At 39.4% G+C, this 17649-nt stretch overlaps 1 protein-coding gene across 1 annotated transcript in view; it reads right to left on the reverse strand.

The window, feature by feature from the left end:
• Positions 1-1125: 1125 nt before the first annotated feature.
• The window catches only part of XPO4 (exportin 4), a 171061-nt gene continuing 154537 nt past the window's right edge, over positions 1126-17649 (reverse strand). Inside the window, exons 14-23 of the mRNA XM_007942506.1 lie at positions 16475-16634; positions 15599-15768; positions 13369-13543; positions 11797-12090; positions 10201-10381; positions 6843-6961; positions 4836-4963; positions 4009-4126; positions 3531-3623; positions 1126-1323 (exon numbers count right to left, since the gene is read on the reverse strand). Of these exons, the coding sequence (XP_007940697.1) occupies positions 1126-1323; positions 3531-3623; positions 4009-4126; positions 4836-4963; positions 6843-6961; positions 10201-10381; positions 11797-12090; positions 13369-13543; positions 15599-15768; positions 16475-16634 (1636 nt within the window). The remainder of the gene's footprint in view (positions 1324-3530; positions 3624-4008; positions 4127-4835; positions 4964-6842; positions 6962-10200; positions 10382-11796; positions 12091-13368; positions 13544-15598; positions 15769-16474; positions 16635-17649) is intronic.

Consider the following 17649-nt stretch of genomic DNA (forward strand, 5'->3'; position numbering starts at 1 on the left):
CATCCTTTAAAATGATTATTGCTTAAGCAAGGCATTCAGAGATCATGAGCCATGGGCTCCGTGGCTGGATAGAAACACACTCCAAGTGAGCCTCCACAGGAAGGAGCTGTTCATCTTACTCATTAACCCACACAAATACTTCACACTCCAAACAAAGGGGCAACAGGTTCATGATAGCTCACACTCTAAACCAACTCTGAAGCTCGAAGACTTGATTTCTTACGAAAACAAATTTTTTTCTTTTTTTTTGTATTTTGCTTTTTAAAATTAAGGCAATGAAATGGCTACAGTTCCTTAGGTTCTCTTTATGGACCAAAAATATACATGTAATTTCCTCAAGTTTGTTCAGGCATCAGAGTAGGACACAGAACCTGTGGCACCACTTCGATGTTACCAGAGAGAGAACAAGCACATGTGTGAGCTAACAGAAGCCCCAAACACCTGGTGCTGTTCTTTTTCTTTCTGCTGAATCACCAACTTAATCCTCAAAGGGAAGGATAAAGTTTAAAAGCCAAAAACAAAAAACAAAACAAAACAAAAAAACTTAGTATTTTTCAATACATTTTGCATTATTTTAAAAACTTCTGGGGTGGTGGTAGGGAGCTGATTAAAATGAAGATTCTAAAGTCCAACCAGAAATTCTGACTCTGAAAGTCTAGGCTTGGGCCCAAGAATCCACCTTTTCTGCCAGCTCCTCAAGGGATGCAGGTGATTAATTCATGGATAATTTGAGAAACACTGGCTTAGCATAGATTCATCTAACAGTTAACAACATTTCTCAACTTTGGTGAGCCACTTACATTTTGATGAAAGGGGGAAAGGCACTGAATATGTATTTTGTGGTGCCCATATCTGTTTGCACATATATGGAATTGCATTTTGAAAATTTTCAATTACTGCTCAAATTCTATAACACGTATCTGACAGATCGCAGCTGACACCCAACAGCAGAAGCTGACTCCAAGTTGACCTCTCCTGTTTCACTGTATTACGTATCAAACTTCCAGGCTCTCCCAAATCCAAAATGGTCAAAGAACTGAGGAACAGGAACAAGACTCACGCCAACTTTCGGCAATTCAGTGCACTTTGCAGAAAGGATCTAATTTAGGCATAGAGTTTTGTTGTTTATTTTACACAAAGGAGGCCACCAACATTTGCCATAAATTCTTCTAAACTCTTTAGGAAGGCCATCTTCTGCTTTCGATCCAGCGTGGGAGGAGTGCTGCTTGCAGTGAGCTTGTTGAAGGCATCAGCTAATCGCTGGTAAATAACTGGGTCTTGTTGACTCGACAGTAATGTTTCAACCAATTCAGAATATTCAGCCTATTGAAAAGATAATGTACAAATGAAAATGGATCTTCCTTAAAATATCACACAAGCAGATCATACTGGTTATTGGCAGAGTCTGATAAATCTTTTTAGTAGCTAACACTTCCCGTTTATTACATACTGTAGGCACTGTGCCAACCTTTTAGATGAATTACTTCATTTAGTATGTACAGCAATGCTATGAAGTAGGCACTATTTACATTCCTGTTTTACAGATAAGGGCTTCGACACTCAGTGAGATGGAGTAATACAGCTAAGATCACACTGTCTTTAAGCAAGAATCTAGGCAGTTTGGCTCCAGAGCCCACATGATTAATGATATTGTTTTGTTGCCTCATCTGTGTTTTCAAATCACATTCATCACTGAGTTGGCGTTTTATACATAACCTACATCTGCTACATGAGTGTCACCTGTTTTCCAGAGGTTTGTAGAGATATCTTATATACGTGGTTCTGAGGACCAGAGATAGTATGGGCAGGAGTCACTGGGGAGGAGGTGGCATGGTGGGAGGAATGTGTTTCTATCCCTTCTCAAAGTGGAAGCAGAGCACTATGGATGACTGGGTAATTGTAGCTCCCAATCAGCTCTGAATGCAGCGGCTCTTGAGCAAGGACCTTAATACATACGGGAATGGTGTGTGGGGTGTGCACGTGCATGTTTAATGTTCTCCATAATAAAGCATTATACAGGGGAATGGATGTGGGGTTAAGGGAAACCCAACTGGGCAGCTTTCCACGATAAACTTTCATGGGGCTGGGGGAGTGGGGAGAGCTGGCCTATCATTATTTTTCATTAGCTTACTGGGATGCCATTATAGATCAAAATAATAAAACCACTTGGGAAAAAGGAGCAAGGGCCAGCACCCCAACTCCTTACTTGCGAGCCTGAAGCCACAGCGGCTGCCCTAACTGTCCTATCCAAGGGATAGGCTTGCCCACACGGGACTTCGTGTCAAATCGCTTCTGAATTCACAAGAAGGGGTATCCTGTGGGGCCAGACCAGGAAGATACCATCCCAGCTATTCCCAAGTCCTCATTCTCTTTCCCAAGTGTATAAATATGCTTGCTTTTTGTCATTTAAATGGTAATCATTCTATATGTAGAGATAGTAAGTCTACCTTACTAGTAAGTAATGAGGAAATCAAATGACAAAGCAGTCACAGACCTGAAAAACAGGGTACAATCTTCAGATGGAATACATCTATAGCAGACAGCAAGAGATGAAAGCCCCAGAGCACCTTCAGCTTGGGGTGTGGATGGTGTAAGACGTCTGTAGGAAGGGACTCTTTAAGTAGTATGGACAGACCACCCCCAAGCCCTATCTTTGTTTAACAGTGGAAGGAAAATCGAACCCTGAGTGCTAACTGGCATGAAAAAATGCCAAAGTTTGTCTATTCCATCAACTGGTCACTCTAGGAGGCGTTTATGCACACAGGTGAGGGTGAAGTGAAGTCAATGTAGGTGATGACCCAATAGGATTCTTCTCAAACACTTGATGGCCATCTGTTCTATTGGGATAGGAAGGGAGACATGAGCCAGGCTAACCTTTCTTCTGTTACATCAACTTCCACTCAGTGAGTGCTTCAGAGTTTTTTTAAAGACTCATCACAACAAAGTGAAATAATACATGGTTCCTTTTAACTTCCCACACTTTCTGAAGGCGGTCTCCTCCTAGTCTTAGGTGACTCATCTCATTTCCCTTCTAACAGTGTTGTAAGACAACAGAATAGAAAATATGTACCCATGAACCATTCATGTTCGTATTTCTGGCTCCTAACTCTGGTGGTGTAGTGGTTAAGGCATCTGGCTGCTAACCAAAAGGTTGGTGGTTCAAACCCACCAGCTGTCCTGTGGAAGAAAGATAGGGAAGTCTGCTTCTGTAAAGATTCGCAGCCGTGGAAACCCAGTGGGAGTCGCTGTGAGTCAGAACTGGCATGATGGCAGTGATCATGCCCACCATGGTGAAGGATTGTTTGCGATGGCAGAAAAGGGAAAATAAATGCTCATTAATTGACAAAATAGCTTGTCACATCAACGCTAAAAAAGAGGACGCTAAGAAGTACTGCCTCACTGAAATGGAACAGAAGCACTAAGCCACACACAGGTCCTGTAAGCACTGGAGGCATTAAGGACCGTTTGTCTGAACAATCTCTTTGTGGCGCTGATTCAGAACAGTCACATGGAAGACGTGCTCCCATTACCTGATGCAAGCACACCAGTGTGTAGAATGCTTCACCTGCTGCAGTTGTCATCTCGGTATTGTGCTTTTGCAAAACCAGCATATCAAAAACCAGCTGAAATTACAAAACAGGGCTTCTTAGCAGGAGTAAATGATGAGCATTTAACCCCGCCCCACTCTGAAAAAGATGGATAGCAGTTATTAAATCAATCTGAAAATTAAAGAAAGATTTCAAAAAACCCAAGATAACTTACAGATGTTATTCCTAGCCAAGGCATACTGAATAATTGAATTATTAACTTTCCAACTGTATTTACCACATCGAGAATCCCAAATAAAGGCAGATGAAAAAAATGTATCCATAAAGTTTATCTCCAGGAAAAAAACACAGTGAACAGAAAGTAACTATTACCTCCCGTAGGTATTTCCTCATTTGAAGCACTGACTATACCTATCATAGCAGATGATTTTGCCACATGTCACCTAAACAAACATCTTACCTTAAGAAAGTGCCGTGTTGCTAGAAAAAGTGGTGAATCTGTTTCTTGTGCTTTTGCACACTGTTCAGCTAATGGCGTCAAGGCCTCTAGGCAAAGCTGGCAAACTTCCGAACTCATTCTGATCACAAACGTTAAAGAACAAATCAGATAGGATCTACTCGGTTTATAAAAGATCAAAAAGTTACAGCTGTTATCAGATAGACAACAATTCTGGGAATGAATACAGATAAATGAAGGTACTAGTAGTGTGCAGTGTAAGTTCTGGTGGCACAGCGCCTATCTGACTGCTAACCAGAAGGTTGGTAGTTCAAATCCACCAACCACACTGCAGAAGAAAGACTGGGTAATCTACTTCGGTAAAGACTTACAGCCTCAGAAACCCAATGGGGGTTGCTGTGAGTTACGATCGACTCAATGGCAGTAGGTTTGGTTTGGTTTTGGTTTAGTGTGCGGTATGTCTCAAACAGTTTTGCGAGTAATTATTTTGGGTCTAGGACTGATGGTTTGAGATTGTTTCTGTGAAACATACAACTAATGAAAAGCCAGCAACAGTGACACTACTCATTGGCACCCTTGATGAAAGAATGCCAGTGGGACCAGGGGCCAAATGCTCTTAGAATCAGTTAAAGGAGGACAAAATGTAGTAAACTAACCAAAGACGGCAAAACATAAGAAACAGAGCATCAGAACAGCTCTAGATAAATATATTTTTGTAGAAATGAAACTGAATCCCCAAAGAAGAAACAAAATCCCCAATTTTAAAATCTTTTCTTTAGGTAAGATCATTTTCCCCAAGTGCCAAGTGATGTTCCTTTAAAGGATATGACGTCATTCCTAGTTCCAGCGAGTACATCAGACTTTTAAACAGATCTTCCGGAAGCTGTGGTATTTTTTCAGGAAATATCTCACAGATGAATGTGATTAATTTGTAGTACTGATTACAAAGGGTTGGGAACTGAAACAGAAATAATAATTAGATGCTTAATAGTATCTAAGTTGTACTTTCATTACTGCAATAAAATAACTGATAAGCTTATAAGTATAATGGAGTCTTTACAATATGTTGATGACAGAAAATAAGAATACTTAATTACATGGAAAAGTAAGCTGAAACATGTAAAGTATTTTAGTAAGTAACACGGAAGAAGGCAACATACAGAAGAAACAATTATCTTCAGGAGTTAAGAGCAGTCAATTCCAGACATTGTGTTTATCTTGAAAAAGTAAACAAGACAGACAATTCTAAAATTATTAAACGACTTTGTAAGAAAACCTGTTGTCAAGGTGCTTATTTCCATTCAAGCATGTTAGACAAATATGAGACGGTGATATACACTGGTATGACTACACACAGACGAGAGTGTTCAGTCCTTCACACTTCCAAAAACTACTCTCTAGTTGGATAGCCCCAGAGAACCTAGGTCAAGGGAAAAAAAAACCTACTGCCACTGAGTCGATTCCGACTCACAGTGACTCCCACTGGGTTTCCAAGGCAGTAGATTGCCTCATTTTCCTTCCAAGGAGTAGACAATGAGTTTGAACCACCCACTTTGTTGTTAGCAGTCAAATGCTTAAGGCACAGTGCCACCAGAGCTCCTTTAAGAGAACCCAGATAAAAGCAGGCAATCTACAGTTTAACTGCCTATAAGAAAATACACATCTAGATATTTAGTGGCTTATCTGATGGAAGACAAATCAGCACACAGAGTTACTCAAAATCCCCATCCTACTAGTTTCTGTGTGAACCCTTTGCTCGCAGGCCAACAGGATCCTTCCCAGAGTCACAGACACTTCTCTAGGATAGAGCATATGGCTATCTGCTGCTAGCCTGGAAATCTAACACCATCCTTACTCTTATACTCAACTTCCAAACACTCCTCTAGCATTCTCCCTCCCTCCACTTCACGCATGTGAGCACACACACACACACGCTCCCCCTTCCTCTCCATCCAAGTTCGTGTCCCCACTCTTTCACCCCCTATGACAACTCATGGTAAGAGAGAAAGAAAAAGGGCAGCATCTAACCCCCAATCCCTGATACAGACTGGGGAAACCAAGTCACAACAGAGTCAGAATGTGCAAAAGTTTAAGAGACAGGGTGTCATAATCTGTTTACAATCCCATTTCTACATGGAGTGGCTTGGAAACTACGTCCCTCTGCACAATCCTTCAATCTGAAAATGATGCTCAGGAAGTATCAGAAAAACACCTAACACATGTAAGTTACTTTATTTGCTTACTGACAAATGAGGAGAGTGTGAAAACCGCTAACATTAGAACTCAGACTGTAAAAGGGCTGTTGTTGTTGTTATGCTCCCTGTAAAAGGGCAGTTTTTTTTTTTTTCCTATACCACTCCTTGACACAGTCACTAATAATAAATACATCAGTGAATCCGGGAAGCTGGGTCAGGAACTGAAGATTAAGTGAGGATCTGTGCCACTGAGTTGCATACACAAGTATGAAAGGTAGATTATAGTAAAAGAAATTCATTATTTTCACATGTACTCAACAGGTAAAACCAAAAAACCCAAATGCCTTGCTGTTGAGTTGATTCCGACTCATAGCAACCCTACAGGACAGAGTAGAACTACCCCATAGGGTTTCTAAGGCTGCAAATCTTTAGAAGCAAACTGCGTCATCCTCCTCCTGCGGAGTGGCTAGTGAATTTGAACTGCTGACCTCTCTGTTAGCAGCCAAACCCTTAACCACTGCACCACCAGGGCTCCTTCACTCAACAGATAAAACTCTTTAATTAAACAAGGGGTACATTCTAGTCTGAAGTGTCTTTAAAGTCAAGCATATAGCATTTTAATGTTCACGTTTACTTTATTACCTTCAAAAGGTCTTGTGACATCAAGGGCAGAATCAGGTTGACTCCATATAAAACAACATCAGCTGCTGATACTGATCTGTTGGCTGCTTGACCTGGTTCATGTCCTCTAAAAACTTCATCTATTAAAAGCAAAAGAATGCAGTCCTGTAGTTGTCACATCAATAAATGTCCAAAGTTGATACATACTACCCTTCCCACTCACTGCCATCAAGTCAATTCTGACTCATAGCAACCCTTTAGGAGAGAGTAGAATCCATAGGGTTTCCAAGGCTGCAAATCTTCACGGAAGCCGACTGCCTCATCTTTCTCCTGTGGACTGGCTGGTTGCTTTGAAATGCTGGCCCTCTGGTTAGCAGCCCAATGCTTTAACTACTACACAACCAGAGGTGTTTATGGTACCCTTATGGACCTGGGAAAAAATTAAAGCCTAGAGCCAAAATAAAGCCATTAGTAGATAAGAAAGAATTCAGATAACTCTCGCTCTATTTCATTCCCTTTACATTTATTTTTTAGGGGCCCTATGCACTTGATGCAACAGTGTTGGTGATGTGGAGGCAAGTGATTGTCTAGAAATAAAGGGAAGAGAAATGCTAAATCAGTGTTTGAAAAGCAAGATAGATTTTTATCAACACACTGGCCATACTATGAGCTAGATAATTTCTGCAGAGATATTTATTTGATCTGTTACGTGTGTGGGATCTTGGACAACATAAAAATTAAGATATTACATAAAACAAAAAAATATTATTATTTTTAAAGCAGTCAATATGACAAATGAACACATAAAGAATGCATATAAAAAAGAAGACCCCTACGACCTAGATAGGTAAGTGAGGAAAATCTACCTACAAGCATTTAACAAAGCTGGGGACCCAAAGGTAAAAGATCACCTTGAACCATTCATCAAGATGGGCTTATTTTTAAAAGATGACATTTTACTCCTGGTGAGAATATAGCATTGGGTATCTGGAATATTCTCAATTTTTGCTCTTATAAACAGTGATGCCACAGTCTTGTCTGAATTTCTGATCATATCTCCTGAGTAGATATAATGTGCAAAAGGCATGAATATTTAAAGCTCTTAATTAATTGCTTTTACTGGTAACCATCATACTATGATTGATAGTTAAGATAGTTACCAGCAAAAATAATGATTGATAGTTATGACAGTTAACAGCAAAAACAAAAATTAGGAGTCTAAAATATTCATGCCTTAGCAACAAAGGAAATGATAACATGATTCATAAACATAATGAGCTCAGCACAGAAAATAATATGAACAAAGAAATCAGGGACACCATGAAAAAACACCTAACAAAATGACAGCATCCAATTCATATTTGTCAATAATTACACTGAATGTTAATGGCTTAAATGCACCACTCAAGAGACAGAGTGTGGCAGATAGGATAAGAAAACAAAATTCATCAATATGCTGTCTACAAGAGACATAGTCAAAAATAGACTAAAAATCAAAGGTTGGAAAAAGACGTATCAAGCAAATGGCAACCGTAAAAGAGCAGGAGTGGCAACGTTAATCTCTGATCAAATTGACTTTAAGACAAAAACCACCATGCGAGACAAGAAAGGACATTATATAACGATTAAAGGATCAATTGAACAAGAAGCTATAACCATAATAAATATCTACAGACCCAATGAAAGAGCTCCAAATACATAAATCAGACTTTAAAAGAGTTGAAAAGGCAAACAGATGACTCCACAGTCTTGGTGGAAGACTTTAATACACTACTTTCAATGAAAGATAGAACAACTGGAAAGAAACTCAACAAAGATGCAGAAGAGCTAAACAATACAATCCACCAACTTTACCTTATAGACATCTACACAGCACTTCACCCAACAATAGCACAATATACATTCTTTTCCAGTACACATGGAACATTTTCCATGATAGACCATATGTTAGGCCATAAAGCAAGCCTTCATAAATTTCAAAACACTGAAACACTATAAAATATTCATGCCTTTTGTGCATTGTATCTACTCAAGGATACGTTTGAAATTCAGACAAGACTGTAGCAAAATGTTTATAAGAGCAAAAATTGAGAATATTCTAGATACCCAATATTAAGGTAACAGATGAGATCCCAAAATTGGAGTATTATGGAACAACTGAAAATATCATTAAAAATTTTAATGACAAGGAAAAAGCTAACAACACATTGATCCAAAAGGCAGATTACAAAATTATATTTGCAATATGATCTCAAAGGGAAATGTATAAAAATAATCAAAAAGGAAATTAACAACTTTTTTTAAAAATAAGATAAACTGGGAGAAAAAGTACTTGTACCTAAAAACTACTTTTTAAAGTCTAATTCAGAACTTTTCCTTTAGGAGTCTCAGTTTTAGTTCAAAGAACCCAATCTTCTAAAGCAGGGGTCAGCAAAATTTTTCTGAAAGTCAGAGTGGAGAGCTTGGATTTCACCTGAGGGGAACCAGGGAACCGCTTGGGAGTGCTGGCAGGCGGGTGCTGGGGCTGCCCTGACAGCTCTGGTCTCTCCACCTACCAGATACACCTCCCAGGGTCTGGAAAGGCCTGGAGGCCATGGGCTCCAGGTGCTCTGCTAAAGGTTCAAGAATGGAGTGTTCCCAGGACCAAGCGAAAGAAAGATGTTGGACAACTATTTTCAGTTAAGCTTTTAATGTCTCACCTATCATGTTAATTTTATAATATTTTATTACCTCACTTATCTTTATTTTAGAAATATGTAAAATACTACTTTCCTTTTACATTTTATCAACTAATGCTTTATTTTCCTATTATTTTCTATTTTGTCTTAATTTTTGCCTTGTCTAAATTTCAACCCATATTCTATTCTTCCCACCCCAACAGTGTCCCCAGGCTGTAGCCCTTGAAGTGCCTGGGTTTTCTAGAGTGACTACCTCAGAGGATGGAGGAGTAACTAGTCAACAAAGTGTCACCGTGAGGAGTGTGGCCTCTGGATCTACTCCAAGGGATCTGAATCCCGTTCCTGCAACATACTAGCATACTGACTGGGGACTAATGACAGCCTCTTTGCATTTCATTTTCCTCATCTATAAAATGAACACAACAGTGGTATTCACTTCATGTTTTATGATAGGTATGAACAGAGCATTTCGTAAAACCATTCCAACAAATGGAAGACATTCTTATGTGAGGAAAGCCAAGATGGAAGGGCTGCTGGTTCCCAACCTCACTTCAGACAAGGATACTGACTTTCATCTATTTTGTGCATTGGATTTTTTCATGGGATTTCACTTAGAGAAAACTTTCCCTTGCTTTAATAGAAGAAAGAAAGAAAACAAAAGAATGAAAGAAAGAAAGCAGTAACAACACACTACACCATACCTGTATCACTGAAGTCGATGAATTCCTTTGATAGAAGATTAGTAAGAAGTTCCATAATGAGAAGAAGGTCTTGGTATTGTTCTTCCTCTGCTGTAACATCTATTCTCTGCCGCCCTAAATTATTCTTAGAATACACTTGCAACAAAGTAAGGCAGGCTTCATACAAGTTCATAGCTTTGGACTGCAAGAGAGTATACATAAATTATGCTACTAGGCAGAACCATAACTGGGAAATAAGAGATATTTAAGAAATTTAAACACAGAATCAAGATAAATTTATTCTAAATTCCAATAACTGAAAAAATACCCTCAACTCACTACCACTGAGTCAAGTTTGACTCACAGTGACCTTCGTTGGGTTTCTGAGGCAGCACGTCTTTGTGGAAGTAGATTGTCCCATCTTTCTTCCACAGAGCGGCTGGTGGGTTTGAACCACCAACCTTCTGGTTAGCAGCCAAATGCCTTAAACACTACACCACAGCTCTAATAATTGTTTGAAACTATACTAAGATATTCACAATAAGGAAAAAACAAACATGATTGTAGTTATGTTTAAAATATTAACGGTTTTCTAACAGTAAAATTTGACTTTTAATTTTTGCTCACCTGGTAATAAACACTAGGTCAGACAGCAGGGAGCTCTGGTGGCACTGGGGTTAAAGCACTGGGCTGCTAACCAAAAGGTCAGTGGTTCAAACCCAACAGCTGCTATTCGGGAGAAAGATGAGGCAGTCTGTTTCTGTAAAGATTTATAGCCCTGGGAACCCTGTGGGGCAGTTATATTCTGTCCATAGCGTTGCAGTGTTACTATGACTTTGAGTTAGAAGAGGCAGTGTTTTGTTTTTTTTTTTGAAGATAATAAGATTTTTGTAACAGAATGGTTTATTTCTGCCATTCAGCCTCTTGTGTAACATTTATTAAATATCCAACAGTGGTCTTAAACTGCAGAATAAATTTCAAGAGGCCTGCTTACTCAGGATGCATCTGTGACTATAACATTTATAAAATATAACCTTTGTTTTTGGGCAGGTTCCTCTGGTCTAGCATAAAAGAACTTATGATGAGCCAAGAGCAAATGGTTTGGGGCAAGATATATGCTAATCTGCCAACAAATACAAATAATACTCCTTTAAGGCTGTTTTGAAGCAGCATTTTCAAATAGTTTGATGGGACAAAGAAAATCATCTTCTCTTATGAAATATATGAGAATTTACTGGGACTAAGCAGTCATCTGATATACGAAATAAAGATCTATATAAACTGCAGTTAAAAATTTAAGCCTTTAGGTTCTCAAATTTCCTACCCAAATCCATTTCTTTATCAAACACTCCTCACTTGAATGAGTTTGATTGAATAACTTATTAGCCAAAAGAAGTTACTGATTTTTAAAGTATTTTTTGGGGTGAGAATTTTTCTTTGCTCAGTATGCCTTCCTCTGAGTTATGAGTTCTTCTTAGAGTCTTTTCTAGACAACTTTTAGAGGCATACAAATAGTATTTAAGATAATACCCATGACATTTGAAGCCATGTATTTATTATTTCATGATAGCTTAAAACATTTCTAATCCTAAAGGTACAAAATCGGGAAGTGCTTACCTCTCCAAGATAGCATATTTGTTTATGTGCAACTTCAACAAAAACTTCTATGATAAGATTGATAGTCTCTGGGGTATTTTTATAAACTTCCATCAGTCCAATGCAGTTGGTAAGGAAGTCCATCAGGAAATTAAAAAGGATTGCTACATTGTCAATCTGGGTAGCCTCGGCAATGCCACAGAGTGCCTCCAACGTGGCCGTGATTTCCTGCTTGACTTCCTCTTGCTGACACATCTGCTGAAAGTTTTCTTGATTGATCACTCTTAAGAATCGCTGCTGAAGTGGCTGAAGAACCTAAGAAATTACAGCATCAAGTTTCTCAACGTTCAGTTCACAGGCTTTTTATTCTGGACTTGGAGAAATATTCACTTTTCAGAATAGCTAACTGTTGAAGGCAGGACAAGCACAGAAAACAAGGAACATGCGAACCCAACTTTATGGTCCCCATCATGAAGATCATCCTATCTTCTGGCACACACAAATAAACGACACTCAAATTCCCGAACACTACCTTATTAATGCCATTCAGGGGACTCAGACAACCACCTCTTCAGACAACTACCTTCCCAAATGGTTGGCCAAAAAGAAAATAAAACAAAAAGGCTAAAGAATTAAGCCTCTACAGTAAGAGTCAGCAAACCTGTTCGACACAGCGGACAGTAAATATTGGACTCTGCAAGCCATACACTCTGTCCCAACTACTCAACTCTGCCACTGATGCATGGAAGCAGTAATGCACAGTACGTCAACAATTGAGTATAACTCTGTTTCAGTAAAACTTTACTTAAAAAGCAGAGAGCAGGCAAGATTAGGCCCAGGCGCTCTAGTCTGCCAATCTCGGCTGCCCAGGGCAAGCTCAACACAAACTCTTCACCTGTTTTTTTCCTTTCCCCAGCTCCTCCTGGCACAGAGCATACCTTCAGACAATCAGTCCTGCCCTGGGTGTAAAGATGAGTGCTCACAAGCATGACAATAATATCTGGATTCTAATGAGAACTGACCATGTGACAATACAGTTGTTTAAACTTAGAAACAGCTTGGTTATCCCCTGGTGTTAAAGCCATACAAGACTGCCTCATTCTGTTACTGCATTCTGCCTCCCTGACACTTAAAAGGACTCCAGTCACAGGAAGACAGGCTGGCATCCTACATACTCTGGTAACTCTTAGTCCCCGGTAGAAAGCTTATTCAATAAGGCAACATGTCCACATTAACCTGCGTTTCCTTGTTCAAGACAGGGCACTGTTTCACTGGCTTTCAATGGAGAATAAACACATCAGATCGGGCTCTTATCTGATGAAAGGGATTACAATATGAGTATTATGAGTTGGGGGAACAACGTGCCTAAACTGCAGAACACTTGATGATATTCAATGTTGTCATATAAGCAGGCATGGACAAATGTAAGATCATACTTGTCAAATGATAATTTTCAATCTATTCACTAGGAGAGAAAAATATGAGAAAAGCTATGACTGCAGTGTTTATGTCTCCACAGACTAGTTTGTGGCAACACAGAGAGAGCATCTACAGGGTTAAACAGAGTGCAGTCAAAATAGAGAGAAATGTTACCTCTGTCCAATACTGTTGTTTGGTTTCAGTGTCCATATGGGCAAAACCTCCTAAAACAAGCGCCTTCATCAGCGTCCTCTGCACGGGACTTGACAAGAAATTAAGAGGTGGGCTTCGTCTTGCAAACTGTTTAGCTAAATTCCACCAGTTTTCACACTGAATTACTAAGTTTGCCCTGTAGGTAGAAATCACAAGACAAGAGATTTATTACCTAGATTATATGTCCAGTAACAAAACAAAAATTGACAGTAATAAAAGGACTTAATTTTTAAAGGCATACAATAGTAAACTTGGTATAGGCTTTGGAATCAAATAGACTTGTGTTTGAATCCCACTAGCTGTATGACATAAGGAGTTCTGGTGGTGTGGTGGAAAAGGCACCTGACTGCTAATCAGAAGGTTGGTGGTTCAAACCCACCAGCCACTCCATGGAAGGAAGACAGGGCAATTCACTTCTGTAAAGATTTACCACCTCGGAAACCCAATGGGGTTGCTATGAGTTGGAAGTGACTCCATGGCAGGGGCAATTGTATGACATTGTAGAACTCATTTAATCTCTCTTAATCATCAGATTCCTGATCTGTAAAACTGCAATAACAAGAGTAATGACAGCAACCCTAGATCACAGGAGGTGACGATTACGTGAGACTATGAAGTGCTCAGAGCCCAGCAAACTCTAAGAATTCAATGCACAGTAGCCAGCCACAATAGTAGTAATAATGGATGATGACGATATTACTCTATATGAAGAAAAAGGAAAACATACCCAGGATTTAGTGTAGAAAGCACTGAACATTTCACTTTGCAATATTAATTTAAACATCAGTTATTCTCACTAAGTAGGGAAAATGCTAATAGAATGGCTAAAAAACATAAAATGAGAATATTCTGTGTGCAAGTATTTTTTTTTTTTTTAATTGTGATTTGGGTGAAAATTTACAGAGAAAATTCACTTTCTATACAGCAGTTCACATACACTTTGTCTCATGACATTGACTACAATTTACCACAATGCAACAGCTCCCCTCCCACTTCCTCCCCATGGTACCTCTTCCCAGTGTCCATCCCTCCATACACTCCTGTCCCCTGAGCTGTCTTCCTCTGCATAAGCAGCCCTTCTTTCTCCCATGATTGTTCTCTCCAAGGAGTGTATCTACTTCAGATAAATGTTCAACTCATGCCCGTCTTTGGTTGGAAGCCATAGGTGTGAGTGTGAGTTCAATTCCAGACCTGAATGAAGGGCAGCTCGGGGCCATAGTCTCAGGGGTTTCACCAGGCTCTATCAGACCAGCAAACCTGGTCCCCTCTTTTTTTTTCTCTCCAAATGATTTTGAGTTTTGTTCTACATTGTTCTCCCTCTCTATCAAGGATCTCCTACAGAGATCCCCTTCCAAGTGGATGGCAGTGGTAGCCGGGCACCATCTAGTTCTTCTGGTCTCATAGTCATATAGGCTGAGGATTACATGGTGTAACAGTTGCTAGGACTAATTGTTTCCATGAATTTTTGTTTTTCTTCATTCTTCTTTGCTCTGGATGAGGAGAGACCCATCATTGCATCTAGATGGCTGCTTGCAAGTTTTTAAGATCCCAATTGCTACTCACCAAAGTAGGAGGTGGAACAATGTTTTGTGCAGTATGTTATGCCAACTGAACTTGATGTCTCCTCTGACTATGGTCCCAAGCCCACAGGTTCAACTACTCGGACCCTCTGGGTAGCTGGCTGTAACCAAAAAGTGACTACAACCTTGCCCCCTGTCAGCTCTACCATACACCTGGGAATTCAGATTATACAAATAAACTTATAGGACCACTGTCTGCCAACCCAATACATGGTCTTGGGTACACTCCGTACTTCATAGGCATACCTACTAGTTCAGCCTGTCTACCCATCTATCCACCCCTATACCATGTTTGCCTTCACTGACAACGCAGTACTGTATGTATGTGCAAGTCCTTTTAAAAATATAAATTACTAAAACAAAACTTATGTGTTATCATTCTAGGTTCTCTGATGCCAGAAATCTGAACAGTGACTGCGATCCTCACGTGTAACATGGTTTCTTGGAAAGCAGTGTTCGCATGTGTAACAACAGCATGATACTGATTTTCACAAGATTCTGCTCCAAAAATCTAGAGTCTATTTGGACTCAGGATCTTATCACTGTTTACCAGTTGGAGAAGTATGTGTACACACACACACACACACACCCGCCACTGACCATCTACTTACCTTTCTCTTCTTTCCACCAAAGTCACAAGTAACTGCACAGTGTCACTAGCCAGGTCTTGCTCACTGCTCCACACAGACAGGTTACTGATGACTTTCTGTAAGAGGTAGCCAATAATCCACTGAGAACCCTCAGTATCTGCTCCAAATGCTGTACTGAATGGCAGGCTTATCTTAAGAGAGAAAACACATTTTTAACGTCAAAAAATGAATCAGCTGGAAAAAAAAAATCCATAAAAAAGGTAAATAAAAACCAGTATCTTATTCTGAAGTAATGCTTATTTGACATTTTGTACTCATTTCCACAAATCCACACCCCTCCCAAAAAAAGACATCCTCAACCCAATGTGCCTGTCAACATGCATCATGAACACAACATGATATTTACAGCAAATACCAAGAATGGAAATTAATCCATTCCCAAATCGTAATCTGTAATTTAGTATTGGTTAAAATAAAAATGATACATTCTAAGAAAAGCTGTTGTGGCTGTTAGTTGCCATCAAGTCAATTCTGACTAACGGAGGCCCTGTGTGCAAAGCAGAAGTGCTCCAAGGGGCTGTCAACACTGACCTTTCGGAAGCAGAGCCCCAGGCCTGTCTTCCCAGGCACCTGCGAGTCAGTTCAAACCACCAATCTTTTGACTAGTCCTTTAGCACTTAACCAATGGTGCCACATAGGGACTCCCTAAGAAAGCTTACTAATAAGAAAGCTTACTAAAACCGTATTTCATTCATATAGTTCTGTTCAGTATGGAAGGTGTTCTAGTTGTTACAAAGTTACACTGTGACAAGGAAAATCAGTAAGAAAAACATGCCACTTTTCAAGTTGCCATCATCATAAATCCCAATGAAGTTTTAAACAGTTTTACATTCTGACCTGGTCATACAGTTTTTCATCCACCAGGAGGTAAGTCTTTGCCCAGCGTTTTAGAAACCAAACAATATCTTTCCCCATTTGGGGACTTAGTAGATGAGTTAGATCTGCTCTTATTGCTCTAGATTCAACTTCTGAAACTCTGAGAATGGCAGATAGCAGCCTGTAGGTACAAAACAGAATTTGTTTATTTTCTTATTAATTCATTGTTTAACCATATTTTTTCAAGTTCATGTTTTTGTTTTCTCAACTCCCTGGTTTTTAGGCCAGGCTATATTTGGAAATTTTCACCAGTGGGGGTGTAGACAAACGCCCCATTTTACTTCTGACCTTTCAGGAATTAGGAGACAAAGACTAGACTAGGCTAGACCACAAGGACAACACTAGCTACATCCTCTGTTGAAGCAGTATTTGCACGTGCGATTCAATTCAGCATCACTATCAGGTGTTTTCCGATCGAACGGAAGAACGTGTAAAATTTCAGGTTCAGAGTACATGCTAAACTCTCAGCACTGCACCATCACTGACAGCCTGTATCTCAGTCACATTCAACAGTGTAGGACCTGGGAATTGACTTACTTAAAACGTTGTGAATACTGACCTTTGTTCCTATATCTGATTGTCCTACATGTAGCAAACTTGACTCATAATGCTTAAGGGCACTTTTAAATAAAAATCTTGCTAGAATATGTGTACACACTTATTTCAATTTACATATTTATATCCTTTCCTACACTACACAATTCATGTGGCTGTGGGGTTTCAATGACATAGATTAATACTGTAGACAAATAAGTCTTTGTTCTGGGGCTGGGCATGGGATGTACATAATCAGAAGCTATATATATATATGTGTATATATATATATATATATATATATACACACACACACACACGTGTATGTGAGTATATGTGTGTGTATATATATGTATATAGGTATGTATATGTGTGTATGTGTATATACATACACACACATATATATGTACGTACGTACATATATGTTACTTGACTTTAGTCAAAAGACAATGTTGCAAGGATAGAACTGAAAGAACCTCTTATAACACCATGTTATGAACATCAGTGCCAAGACCTGAGCTCTAATCACCTGAAGTTTGGCTTCCATTGCTTTCCTCACTGTTCTTACAGGGACTAAAATGATCTCCTTATAACTAAATCCT

The sequence above is a fragment of the Orycteropus afer genome, unplaced genomic scaffold (assembly GCF_000298275.1).
Source record: "Orycteropus afer afer isolate SDZICR_OR568_19922 unplaced genomic scaffold, OryAfe1.0 scaffold00092, whole genome shotgun sequence".
NCBI classification, from domain to species: Eukaryota; Metazoa; Chordata; class Mammalia; order Tubulidentata; family Orycteropodidae; genus Orycteropus; species Orycteropus afer.